The 14,860-nt window shown below is 38.0% G+C and overlaps 1 protein-coding gene across 1 annotated transcript in view; it reads right to left on the bottom strand.

The window, feature by feature from the left end:
* The window catches only part of polr3b (polymerase (RNA) III (DNA directed) polypeptide B), a 39,029-nt gene that overhangs the window by 12,929 nt on the left and 11,240 nt on the right, over positions 1-14,860 (bottom strand). Inside the window, exons 11-19 of the mRNA XM_028450698.1 lie at positions 12,646-12,762; positions 12,381-12,515; positions 7,988-8,149; positions 6,528-6,728; positions 4,807-4,969; positions 2,003-2,156; positions 1,789-1,863; positions 955-1,053; positions 739-866 (exon numbers count right to left, since the gene is read on the bottom strand). Coding sequence (XP_028306499.1) covers positions 739-866; positions 955-1,053; positions 1,789-1,863; positions 2,003-2,156; positions 4,807-4,969; positions 6,528-6,728; positions 7,988-8,149; positions 12,381-12,515; positions 12,646-12,762 — 1,234 coding nt within the window. The remainder of the gene's footprint in view (positions 1-738; positions 867-954; positions 1,054-1,788; positions 1,864-2,002; positions 2,157-4,806; positions 4,970-6,527; positions 6,729-7,987; positions 8,150-12,380; positions 12,516-12,645; positions 12,763-14,860) is intronic.

Raw genomic sequence — 14,860 nt, forward strand, 5'->3', positions numbered from 1 at the left:
TTGACATTTGTCAGATGCTATTACTCCACAATCAGGCTACAAGCTCGGAGCCTGTGATAATAGGACATATTTGCACATGTATAGGGCTGTCCACAGAAAACAGACAAGGCAGAGGATATTGGGCCAAATATAGTTCCAGTCTGTGTTTTTGTAAAGATGAAGAAGGGGGGTTATGGGGGGGAGACGGTGGCTCTTACAAATGCTAGCTGAGACGTTTGGGGAAGTTTTGGTTACCAAGGAGCTGCGGGCGCGCACTCTGTGGTCTTTTGCAGCTGAGCATACTGACCCCCCGAGCACCGCCACAGCAGACACAATGAATTGCTAATGACACTCTGGGTGACTGGCAGGGAAAGGGCCTCCGCACACACAGCACAAAGGAGAACCTACGCAAGCGTCCCATGTTTGATGTTGAAGCGCGCACACAGACACACACACAGGGAAAACTTTCAATCACTCATACAAATGTATTCTGACAAGATGTGGCAGTTTGAGAGGATGCAAACCAGCAGGCCTCTTGTAAAGATACTGCTTTGTCATTCCAATGTCCTTTTGTATGATTTTAACTTGAGCACATAAAACTGTGAACCAGCAGGTTTGGCAAAGCTTAGGATTTGCATGAATAAACTACTGTGTGTGTGTGTGTGTGTGTGTTATTGTGCAAATTGAAAAGCTCAGGATCCAAACAGTCCATTGACCTGCCTCTGCTGGCTGAAGCTACCTGCTCAGCTTTAAACTTACCCATGGCCTGCTTGCCCATAGCACACTGGTATGTGTTCCTGGGCGACTGGTTGTGATGGGGGTAGGGGATGAGGCCGGCACACACTCCCAGTAGAGTGAATGGCTCGATCTCCAAGTGTGTTGTGTCTCTGGAATAATTCAAAAACAAAAAAATGACGATAAAATTACAGAATCGAGTCCCATTTTGTATCTTCTTTAGTATAATGAGGTACTTACTTATAAATCATGTGTTCATACAAAGCGATCTGACAGTCATTCTCCTCGTTCACATCCAGGTACTCCACCAAGCCTTCATGTAGGAAGTCTTCAAATGTTCTGCAGTGATTTGAGGTAATTTATTGTCTCGTCCTATAAAGCAATGAGCTAAAGCTAAAGCTTAGAACTAATGGCTACACCAGGGATTTATTTAAGTTGGGGCCACACAAATGTGATTGTCTGATCCAAGGGCCACATTATCAGAATATCATCTCAGCATTATGACCAATATGAAGATTAATACAAGAACCAATAAAAGGTATATCTGCTTTTTGTTGTCGTTTTATACATTTTTGTTATTATTTTATATATTTTTCTACAATTTTTGTGTTTTTGTGATTGATTTGTTTGTTATTGGGGTCATTTTGTGAAATATTTTTGGTCATTTTTTGTGGTTATGGAGTCATGTTGTCTTTTTGTTCTTGTTTTGGGTTTTGGAGTCATTTTCGTTTTAGCTTTCTTTATTTTTCTGTTAATTTTGAAATATATTTGTAGTTGTCTTATGTGTTTTTGGAGAACATTTGTGTATTATAGTTGTGATTTTGGTCAATTTTTTCTGTAATTCTGTGTGTTTTTGGAGTTATTTTGTGCATTCTTTTAGTCGTTTTGCATGGTTTTGGAGTCATTTTTGTTTTTTGTTTTTTTTTTTAACAATTATTGAGTCATTCTGTGTATTTTTGGAGTCATTTTGTGCCGTACAAAATAATCTGAGGGCTGCATGTGATCCCCGGGCCGCCAGTGGCCCATGGCTGGGCTTCACTATTTATAGCTGATGTGAATGACCAGGGGTCTCACCTGTAACCCTGAGACAGATCTTCAATGTGTTTGTTCTTCACCATGGGAATTCCCTTCTTCACTATAATGTACGGCCTGTAAACAAAGCACAATGTTGTAAATGTGAAGGAAAAACACATGGATGCTAAATCTCAGTTGTGCAATCGCAAATGTTTGCTTCAATATCTACAACAAATGGTTCATAAGTGCAGTGTGTAGAATCTGTGTTGCTAACCTGCAAAGTCTTCCTCCATCAGAGGAAATGTAGACACAACGGTCCGTCAGGTTTGTAGAAATAGACACAAACTCGTTGATGAAACCGGCTCGCCGCATCAACCTGAAAGTATTGACCAGCCTGTGATGGTCCCTAATCACACCAAGGATGTTACCTGGAACACACAGTTTACAGTTAGACTACAGCAGTCACTGTGTGGAAGCAATTCATAGCACTAAATGGGTGTGTCCAATTGTTCTTTTCAAATCTGACCTAATTTGCACAAGAAAAGTTTGAAATTTCCGCTCAAAAGTTTTTGATCGCCACTGCATTGCACTGTGGGATGTGAAGTCCTGTAGACGGATGCTTTTTTAGTGTTTTTACTACATTCGTATTGTGATTTCATGCATTTTTGCCTAAAAACTCTAACCGAAAAAATTGACTTTCAGGGACTGAAATTTCTGACAAAACAATGGCGGATGTTGATGATGGCTGAAAATGAATGTCTGAGGAAGTGACTGATATCACGGGGAATACCAGGAAGAAAGTAGAACAAAAATGGTGTCAAGCCAATCACTATTTTATCACTTAAATTACTTGATTTATGAGGCCTACACTATGGCTGTGTTGGAAATATCAAAACAAGAGCCTTATTTACATTAGATCAGAATGATGAGCGTTCCTACTGAAGTATACTTCCAAGTTTCCCAAGATGCATTTGGAACCAACAACAAAAACCTGAACCACACTGAGGCTAAATATCCCCTTTGATTCTCCATCTTTGAAAGTTCTGAAAGCATTTTAAGTGAGAAAGTGACCAAGTAGAATATCAACATGTGCTCATTTGATCCATAAAACTCATGGAAACACATTTCATTACAACATGGAGATTTTCAGAGACCCTCCATTGTACTACTGACAAAACTTCCTGTTAACTTCAAAACAAGAGCCCTATTTACAAAAGAGTTAAAAACTAATGGAAGACAAGAAGCAATGCTTTTGTTTTGAAAAGAGGATGTTTGATTTTTAGCTTGAAGCAGGTTCCAGGATGATTTTACATTCTGCTCGCAATGCATCATGGGGTGGTTGAGTATAACTATTGTGTCGACCGTGTATACTTAGAAAATGTCCCTATGTAGTATACATTCGAGTATTTCTCGCATACTCAATCTTTTCATACTACCTAATGTGAACGCACTACATACAAGGGTTGGGGTCAATTACATTTTTCAATTACAATTACCTATTCAATAATCCATGTTCAATTATAGCTCAATCATGATTATGATGACCGGCATTTAAAAAAATATACAACTAAAATTAGAATTATTATTTTTCCCCTGAAAGTCAATTACATTTACTTTCTTAGTTATTAAAGTCCGAATTAAATTTATCACAATTACCGAGTGTGAAATGAATAACCCCATGAAACTTAATAATGGGTCAGTTTGACTTAAATCAGCAGAAAAATACACTAAAAAACATAATCTATCATCCAATTTGTTTTTAATCTCTTGGGTACGTTGTTAGGCTTCCTTATCAAAGAAAACATTGTTATTAATATTTTTGGTGTGGGCCTCTGAGCCTTTTTTCTGTCAGCATACCCTTAGATTGGAGTTTTTTTTACATGGTAGAACTATCCTCAAGAGAACTGACAGGTAGAGGGAAAACTAAATCTGAGGCATAGAACTGTAACAAGACTCCCCAGGTTTGTATTTAATTAAATTGTAATTGACAGTTTCTATCGAATTTTCATGCCAATTACAATACATTTATGATTACAACAGCAACAAATTTTTCCAATTACCAGTACAATTACAATGATAAACAAATACACCATAACTGTAATTAATCATCAATTACGTGATAATTATAATTTAACCCCAACCCTGCTGCATACTAACTCAGACATCAGATTTAGTATGAGTAGTACGTTAGTACACCCAACACAGCATAACGTGGATGGCTGTTCATCATAGGAATGGGATCCACACAAGGTTCCTGCTGCTTAACAGAAGGTTTTCCTTGCCGCCATGATGAATTCATGTTGGGTGTGGGATACATATGTATGTGTATATACGTATATATGCATATGTGTGTATCCATAAAATGAAGAGTCCGTCCTTAAGACTGCTCTACTATAAAGTGTCTTGAGATACCATTGGTTATGATTTGGCGCTATACAAATAAAAGATTGATTGATTGATTGATAGTATGACCTCTATAACACAGCCTGTCTTTATCTGTGGTGATAAAGAAACTGTAAAACAAATATGGAAACGAGAGATTCACGAAAAGGGGAAACATTGAAAAAAGTGTTAATATCTAAACATACGTCAGTCAGACTAAAGGACTCCTGTGTACGGACTTTATAGAAAAAGCAGGTGGTGAGCTGGAGGAGAGAACAGCTCAATGTGCCTGCAGGGGTTTGTTCATATCGAGAGTGACAGACAAACAGTGGAGAACAGAGGACACACTGTGCTCTGCCTGTGTGTGAGCGCACGTTCACACAAACACTTCACAGCATTTGAAGGGCTTTGACACCTGCTGCTGCTAACTAATTAAATGCTATGGCAGCTAATATAATTTGACAGTTATCAGTGGTGAGACAAACATATAGCGTACATTAAGGGCTAAAACCCGCTGCCGTTACATTAATAACTTATCAGCCTCGCTGCAAAAACACTAAATTAGCTTCGGTAAACTAAACAGAAGTTTTCTTCTTTCGTGTTCATTAGCAATGCATTCAAACCAGGAGGATTAGAGACATTCTTTTTTTTTAAGTGATCTGAAGCAACAGTGTGCACTGGTATTTATGTTTTTACCGTTTAGGAAGACGAGGAAGACGCTGGGGTAGGAGAGCTCCTCTCCACACAGCAGGTTGACGTCCTCCACGCCCAGGTTAAAGGCTAGTTTGACGATGGGACCGTCCTCCATGTCTGTGGTGATGTGTGTCATCAGAGCCAAGTTCTTCACCAGCCCACAGGCCTGTGAAGAAGCAAAATTATTCAGATATTTAATCAAATAAACCCCAACAGATAATTAAAATAATATCAGGGATATTAAAATTGAACCCAGTTTGATGTCTTAAAATAAATAAATAGAAATGTAACCTAAAATACTTTATGAACCAACTTACTGCGTACTGTAAGCACACACACAATGCTGCTCAACGTTAACTACATGCGACTAGGGGTGTTGAAAAAAAATTGATTCAGCGACATATCACGATATTACATTGCGCGATTCTAAATGCATTCATATCAAATTTTTTATTTTTAAATAAATAATTAATAATATATATATATATATATATATATATATATATATATATATATATATATATGTTACTTTTATTTAACCAGGAAAGTTTTTTCCACTGCAGGAGACATTGTAACTGCACAAAGAAGTGCTGAAACCTGAACATGTTGACCAGCTTGTGTTTTTTCAATAAAATCTAAAAAGAAAATACTAACTTTCTGCATTTATTTGTTGTTCTAGACATATACTCAGTTATGTTTCACTAAAAAAACTAAAAATTGTCACAAAATCAAAGTTTTTGAAGTGAAGCCCCTGCTGTAACTGATATGTCACTTATTGCTTGGATATTGTCTGTGTCTTACATACTATATCAGTGACACGTTGAAAAGCAAACTAGTGCACAAAAATATTAAAATTGCTAATTTTCCCCACCTACATAACCTGGCTAGAGCCAGATTGATGTGTAGCCCTCCGTCTAACTAGAGTTCTCCACATTGATCTGGGTCTGTGTCTGGTGAATCCTTTCAGAACCAGGGAGGGACATGAACAGAATGCTTGAAGCTGATTGGGCGAAGCACCTGTCCACCATGATTTGTTTTAGCCAATCACACGGCAGAGACGCTGCTATGGCTACAACAAGGCTCAGCTGGTGAAAACATACGACTTTACCGCCCAAAAATGCACAAAGCGCCTCTCGTTGTTGCTTTTTCAAACTTTTTTTTATATAGTTTATAGCAGCTTCCACACGTTCATCCTCCTGCGTCGACATCTTTCCGTTTTGATTCAGAGCTATGCTAATAGTGGTAGCCCAGCTAATTCCTCTCCCCGCAACTGTGCATGCGCCTGTTTTGCTTTGACGCTTCTGCCTTCGTCACACCGGATATCCTGCCCTAAACCACAACACTGCCTCATCATTGGTTCGAACCAGTTTGATTCGCTTATGCAATGTAATGGCTGGAGCAGCACAAGATGGATTGTGGTGTTTGTGAACACCACAATCCATCTTACAGGCAAGGTTACCACCTACAAGAAATGAACCAAATTGTCACTTATTTTAATGGCTGTTGAAAATGTTCAACTCAACTCACGTTGCGTCCAAAGCTCAAAGACTTGCCCAAGTGAAAATGTTATTGAAAATATTTTTGTGTATGTGTTATTTAAAAGCAGTCAGGACTCCAGCTATAGACACACAACATGTAGAGCTGAATGCGGTCCCACTGTTCTCTGACCCTGGTATGCTATCACTGGTAAAGGTTATGAGGTGTGGCGGCTGCAGCTCACTCACCTCCCCTTCTGGGGTGTCGGATGGACACAGCATGCCCCACTGCGACGGCTGCAGGGAGCGTGGCCCGCTCACCTTCCTGGTCTTCTCAAACTGGGACGAGATCCTGGTCATCATTCCCAGAGCGGAAATAAAGGAGAGACGAGACAGGACCTGGGTGACGCCCTGACGGTCCATCTTGAATCTCTTCAGGGACCAGTTACCCTGAGCACAAACCAGTGTGAGAGGAATGTTTTACACACTCATAATTGTTTCAAATCTAATGCTATTCAGTTAAATGACGACAGTTAATTACCTTTTATCTTCTGCCTTCACTCTATATTTGTGCTGGGAATTAATATTTCCATTTTTTCTTTTATTTGCCTTTTTCTGCAGTTTGTATTATTGTTAAATTATTCCTAGATCTACGTTAATCAATTTTCTCATGGTATTGGTTGTCATTTATTTGTTTGTTTTGACAATTGTCTTAAAAGAGTTTTATTTATTTTCAGCCAGGGGCTAATAAAATGAGCAGAAATTGGAAATAAATATCTGCTAGAATTTACACACTCCTTGGATACAAAGCTCCCCGTTTCTTGATTGAATTATGTGAATATTTCTATTCCCCCAAATATTGTAATCTAAGAAGTTGGAAGGAAAATACATAACAGACAAAACAACTCCAAAATCACACGAAACAGCAAAATGTCAACAAATGTACATAAAGTAACAAAAAAACTCAGAGATTAAAAATAAATACACAGAATGACTCATAAAACACACAAAACAACAACAAAGACACACATATCAACCACTTAAACACACAAAGTATGATTGAAATCCCACAAAACAACAACACATATACAATGATGACAAAATGCCAACAAAATTAAACAAAATGACAGGAAAATACACAGAACCACAAAAGTCCTGAAAATGACAGAAAACCACACAAAATAACAAAAATACACAAAATTACACAAAACACCTAAAACATTTCAGATATCAACAACAAAAGCACACAAAAACACAAGCAAAAACAACCAATGCCTCCAAAACTCACAAAATGACAGAAAAATACACAAAACAGCAGAAATACATAAAATGACTCCAAAGAAACATAGAGAATAACAAAAAGAGCACAAAAGGAGAACAAAAGTATACAGATTTACCCCAAAAACACACCCGATCACAAAAATAACCAAATATATATAAAATATCCGAAACAAAACCAAAAATACAGTTGAATGACTCCCAAAACGCAAAATGATAAAAATACACAAAATGCTTCAAACACACAGAAACCTTTTGTTGTTTCCTGAGTTAATTCTGACATTGCTCACTATTCTAAACACTGACATGAATATTGATAATGTGGCCCTCAGATCAGTCAATCATATTTTTTGTGGCCCAGTTGTGATAAAAGTTGATATTAAAGTGTGATTTTTACTGATTTTGAAGCTCTCTGAACAGCCCAAACACACCGTTGATATGGCGTTCACCATGCCGTTGGTGATCTGGTCCTGCCTCATGTGTTTGACAACATCAAACTGCGCTGCTCTCTGCTTGGGGATGATCTGGTCTGCAATTTTCTTCAGCTCTGAGTTAAACTTCTTGAACAGGTCCTCAAACAGCAGAGACAGGAGCTGTAAAATAAACAGATTCCATCAGTGACAGACATTCAATCGTTAATTCTCCAAATGCAAGGCTTCACTCTATATTATGACTTTCAGATGTCACTAGGGGTGTAAGAATACACTCAACCAATGATTTTATTCAAATCCAGGTTAAAAAAAAAAAAAAACTTACCGGTAAATTAAAGATTGGGATGTAATGATGCACAAGAAATAATATTTTGGGAAAAAAAAAGATCACTCAAAAAACAGATTCTTATTCTTTTATTTAACTTGTTTTTTTTTTTTTTTTTAAACTAAAATGTTTTCTTCTTATAGCCTTCTTACAAACCGTTTGAACCAAAATAAACTGCACATTTCTTAATTTATCACGATGCAAAGTTGAACAAAAATATATATTTTTTCAGCATAAAATAAAAATGTAGGAAAAGTTTTCAAATCATAAATACCTGTACAGTGAAGAAATAGATGTGACCTTCTTTTTATTTTTAAAGTGCATTTTTTGTTCCAGGCTTTGCATTTACATATTTTTCTTAAGGAATTGTGTGTGCATGTGTATAGTTCTGTATTTTCTTGCAATACTTACTAATAGTCTTTGTCCTTACTGTTATCTTTGCACCTTTACTCATTTTCCAACTTCAGAAAGCCAAAACGCTGCCACACCTGCTCTGACTTCAAACTAATACAGCTTGAACTCTTTGCCTGAATCCAACCGAGCCCATTGGCCTCGGGTTCGGATTAGGGCTGGGCGATATATCGAATATACTCGATATATCGCAGCTTGTAGTCTGTGCGGTGTTGAAAATGACCATACCGTTAAACTCGCGGACTTTTTTTTTTTTTTTTTTTGAAATGTCATTGTAACCCACGTCATAAAGAAATGTATTATATTTATATTATTTAATTATATTATATTTAGCAGAAGTAAATTTATTATAACATCTACTCTTCAGTTATTTATATACAATATTATTTCACCGCACTAATAGACTGCACTGACGTCACTCATCCACACGCACACACGCCAGCCAATCACAGACCAGTATCCTAGTATAAACAGGAAGCATGAGATACGGGAGGAGAAGGCTTGAATACGGGAAACGATCAAGCAGCAGCTGAAAACGCAGCATATGAACGGTAGCACGCACACCCGGTGCTCAGCAGACAGCACTTTACTAACTGTGCAGACCAGCGGTTGTGCCTTGCACCTGACAAAAGGAGCGATCGGCAGCAGAACGGAGGACTTTGTATAGGCGACTCAGATTGCATCGGCCAGGTTTTTTAAACCCCCCATGGATCTAAAGATGGTGAACTACCCACGGAGATGACGTAGTGGACGGTGAACTGCAGGTCTACCAGAGCGGTAGGACCGCCGCACCGATCCTCTTACCAGGAACGCATGAACTTCAATCCTACCAGGGTGGTAGGATCAACTTTATTTAATTAGGTTCTCTTCCAGTGGACCAACCCAACGAACTTCAGTCCTACCAGGGTGGTAGGACTGACTTCATTTTTCGTTTGAGTGGAACTATTTTTTTCCCCAGGCTGTGACGCCTTATGAACTGAGCTAAATCCCAGCGGGTGAACTGGAGTCTGTTTTGAGACCACTTTTGTTTATTATTATTTTCTGTAATATAATAAATCCATGGTACTTATTTTCTATAAACAACAAATTGTCTGTCTATTCTCTGCACATCTTAGTAATCATTTCCAACTCACACTTGAACCTAGAAACTAATCTCAGAGAAAAAATTTATTAACCAACAGTAAATGTACAATTGGCTACATCCTCTTAATGACAACATGCACAAAAAGGCACTATTTGTTTTAAAATATTGTAGTGGCATTATGTACAAAAAGTGCACTTTAATTTTGTGTTTTGAAATGCCATGTGAGTTGCATCCTGCACTAATGTCTTGTTTTGAAATGTCTCTGTGACAATTTTATGTTTGAGCCACTCACTGTTTAATAAATACAGTTATGTCAACTTTGACTTAGTTGTGATATCCCCTTTTTTGCATGAAAGTTTAAAATTGGCATATATTAATGCAGTATGATCAAGAATGTTTTAATGTAGACATATAGAATCATCATACTGGTGTGATTTTGTGCATCAAAGTGTTAATTCAAGGGTAATGCAAAATATCGAGATATATATCGTGTATCGTGACATGGCCTAAAAATATTGCGGTATTTATAAAAGGCCATATCGCCCAGCCCTAGTTCGGATGTGCGCGGTAAATCACGTGACGTGTTTTGTTTAGCGCGAGAAAGACACACATACTGTGCTGTATCAATTTTAATCCCTGCTTATTTGCATTGATTTTAACCCGATGTACAAAATATCCTTCCATCTGTTGGTGTCACATCATTCAGCGTCTGGCTCTGTCTCTGACCAGGTGTGTCATATTACCTAAAAGACAGACCTTAACACCTGACCTCTCTCCCAGCCCCCACCCTCCTGAAACATTAGCATACATCAAAACAAACAGGCAGCACAGCTCAAAATTAATAAAGAAATTAAGCTTCTGCGACGCAGCCAGGCCAATTAGTAGAATGTCAGGGAACCATAATTGGAGAGTGAGGAGATTGCTGGCGTTGTTATTGTGTAAGCCCCCTATTGAAAAGAGGGCCGTGCACCCCCTCCCTCCTCCATCTCCTTCTCCTCACACAGAGCATGTTGGGGGGAAATTAAAGACCTTAAGACAGCAGTAATTACATTATCAGAGCAGGGCCTGCGGATTAGCTCAATCGCTCCAGCCAAGGCAGCGTTTCTATTGTCAGACTGCTGAAAAATCCCCATGCTTCTACAGCCGCAGGATTTTCGTGCCACGGCATATCTTTCTTCTGACAAAGCCAGGCTAAAGAATGAATGGGGGGGGGGGGGGACAAAACAGGGAAAACAAAGCTGGCAGAATTAATGAGAGTCTTATAAAAGAAGGTGGCAGGAACAAAGATGCAGGTGAGAGATCAGGGCGGCCACCGTCATACGGAGCAGCGCTGCATCCTTCAACGCTAATTCTCCACCGGCTTTCATTTAGCGTCAATGCGCCCGTTTTGATTTCTGAGCAAAGAAATGTCTTTGAATACATTTCTGCTTATGAAAATGAATGAAATTAATAACGTGGATGCTTTAATGTTACACCAGCACAAAGTCACGCTGGATGGAATCAGTGAACAGGTGTCGCGTCCCTGGAGAAGTAGGTACACACTTAAGTTTTTAGGGTTTTTTTCTTAGCAATCCCACAAAAATTCCCTCTATTTAGTTTACTCAAGAATTCATCAGTAGAATTAGCGCTCTTTTGGAACGGCTGATTTAAGTGCGCTACTATTAATGTATTACAAGAACTTAATCAGGAGCATTTTGCAGGTATTACTACTAGCCACAAAAGAAGAACGCATGAATGTTTAAAATATATAACAATAATAACACACAAAACGATGACAAATACACACAAAAATATACAAAAACATTACAAAAATACACGTGATTCCAAACACATACAAAACTAAAATTAAATACATAAAATGTAAAAGAAACACACAAAATGACTAAACAAAAGCAAAACTACAATGAATATACATAAAACAAATTAGACTAAATTACTAGTCCAAACACATTCAAAACTACAACAAATACATACAAGTACATAAAATAAAAATTATGCTATTGACTACAAACACACTAAAAAATGCATCAAATGTAAAATAAACACACAAAATGAATCAAAACAATGATAAAAATACACAAAAATGACAACAAAAGACAGAAATAAGCAACCAAAATTCCAAACAGACACAAATGATAATAAAACTACACAAAATGCCAACAAAATATACACAAAATCAGTCCAAGCACAAACAAATGACAAAAAGACAACAAAACAAACAAAACAGCAACAAAAGCTCATGTATGATTGTTCATTATTCTAAATATTGATGTGAATGTTGATCATGTGACTCTCAGATCAGAGAGTCACTTATTTGTGATAAAAGTTGCCCGCCTCTACTCTCTTATCTTTCTCTCTCTTCTGGATCCTGTTCGGTGCCCTGCTCACCATGCTGTGAGTGTAGCCCCTCCCCTTAACTTTAACGACCAATCACGTGCCGTTTTTACTCTGCAATTAAAATAAATCCTTGTTCACTTTATTTGCTCTCAGATACTGAATGATGAGAGGGGATTTATAAGTGAGTACACACAACAATGACTGAAAGATAAGTGGGTATATGTGTAGATGTTTACCTGTCCGGCCAACTCCAGACGCTTGTTGCCATAGTAATCTCTGTCATCCACCTTGTTGTCTCCCTGAGCCAGGATCACCCTCCGCACCATCACAGCCAGGTAAATACACTTGGCCCGAAAGTTAAACTCTTTGACCTGCGAGTAAACCAAACAAGAGCTAAATACTCTATTATTAGTATTATTATTATTATCTAGTATTATTACACCAAATATTCATTAATTCTCCCCATTTTCATGAGCAAGAGTCACATGTTTGTTTATGTACCGGCACATGTGTGAGGATAAGAGAAGCCAGGAGCTCTCTGGCCTCCTCCATCTTGGTCTTCTTAGGGCCTCCCCACATGCGCTGTCGTCGAACTTTATTTCCAAGATATCGCAGAGCCTAAAACACAGAGCAGAAGACAGTGAATGAGTCAGAAAGCAGAGCGAGATCTTCAAGCAGGGCTAAGGTTACACTGAAAGCTGAAAACACAAAGCAGAAAAGTTAGAACAAAAAAATTAATTCGGATGAAGATTTTTGTATTTTCTGTGGCATTTATGTGCATTTTTGGTATCGTTTTGTATTTTTATATAGATTTGTAGTTATCTTGTGTGTTTATAAAGTACATTTGTATATTTTTGCTGTTGTTTTGTGCCTCAAACTGTGATTTTGTATGTTTTTCTGAATCCTTTTGTGTGGGTTTGATGTTATGAGTATTTTTCTGTCATGTGTTTTATTGGAATCATTCTGCGTTTTATTTGGAGTCATTTCATGCATTTATCGTGGGGGCAACACAATACTAGTCTGAGGGCTGGGTCACGAGTTGCCTATGTCTATTATATAGTCTAATAGTTGTTAAAAGGAGGTTAGTCAACACTCATGATAAAGAGCGCAAAAAAAGCACATCAAGCTTTTAGTCAGTAAAGTAAATCCTAAATGATGTTTGCCTGCATACTCACATACACACACACACACACACACACACACCTGAGTTAGTATTGGAGCCCTCACTATGAAAGGTCAAAGGTTAATAAGGCTAAAGACTTTCTGCAGGACCACCCACTCAGCAGGACACACGTCCATAAATGTTTCTAAAAATCGCTGCAAAAAGGCTTCAAATCTAAAATAACGTAAATGAACACTTTTCTCTCTCTCTTTGATTTCAGCGTTCAGACATTCTTTGAAAAAGGCAGGCGACTGATACACTGTTTCACAGCCTTTAAATATATAGATTTAAAGCTCATTGTTCGCAATACAATGAGGCCATGAAAAGACATCATGGCGGCTGGCGGACGGAGGAGAGAAACACGGTCAGTGCAGCAACCTGTTGCTAGGACGCAAAAATGACCTCATCAGTGCAACAGCAGTTCCTTTTTATCTTTATGAAAAACAAATTGGCACCATGCATTCATCTGTGGGTATCAAAGGAAACATGGAGGCCTCCTGAATAACTGGTGAAGAGCGTTACTTCACTCGCTTGGAAGACAAAACCTGAGTTATCCGATTAAAGAGGGACAGAAAAAACACCCTCTGTCAACAGGACTGCTCGTTTCTACACCTCAACAACAGCTCAGCTACAAAAGCTAATGGCTCAAGGTACAGTAGAAAGAATTCTGTTGTTTCTGCACAAAATAACTCCAAAAAAACCCACAAAATGATGGAAAAATAGTACACAAAAGGACCCAAATTCACAAAAAACATGTAAAAAAAAAAAAAAAACTACAAATATACAAAAAATCACGTTAAATACAACTTTCCAACCAAAATCTCAAGGAGGAGTCGCCGCTCCAAATTTCAGTACCTGTAAAATTTCTATTGAACTACAATACAGATTTAAATGGATTCATCACAAACCCTCTGATCTCAGTTGGCGTGAAGTAGAACAAACATTTTGTAAAATATTCCAATATCAGACTGACCATTTGTCAGTAAATCCATTCAACACCACCCCCGTTTCAAAATCTCTACAACATCCTCAGCTCTGACAGCCTGGTGGACATTTCACAAACTAACTCCACCTCAGCACCTTCCACATTCACACCCATATGAAATAACCCAGACCTATTACTAAATAAAAAAACCTCTTCACCTCAGCACATGGGCAGAGAGGGGCATCACACAAAATAATTCAATGGTCTCATTCTCAGATCTGGTCCAGAAGTTTGGCATATGTAACACTCCATACTTGGAATTTCTGCAAATACAAGCTACAGTCCTGGCAACATACAAAAGAAACTACATCTCCAACACATTCATGACAATAGACACCCCTAAATTCCAAACCACACTCATACACTTTCTAGAAGATTAACCAGTTGGCCAGTTCCTCTGATGTTCCATGATGTCATTTAAAATTACTGATTTTTCCTTTCCTACATATCCACACCCACAAAAACTTTAAAAACTACAAAACAACACCAATGACTACAAAAATACAAAATGGCACTGACAACACACAAATGACAACAAAACAATTTTACTCACAAGATGACTCGAAATA

The sequence above is a fragment of the Gouania willdenowi genome, chromosome 6, assembly GCF_900634775.1.
Source record: "Gouania willdenowi chromosome 6, fGouWil2.1, whole genome shotgun sequence".
In the NCBI taxonomy this organism is placed as follows: domain Eukaryota; kingdom Metazoa; phylum Chordata; class Actinopteri; order Blenniiformes; family Gobiesocidae; genus Gouania; species Gouania willdenowi.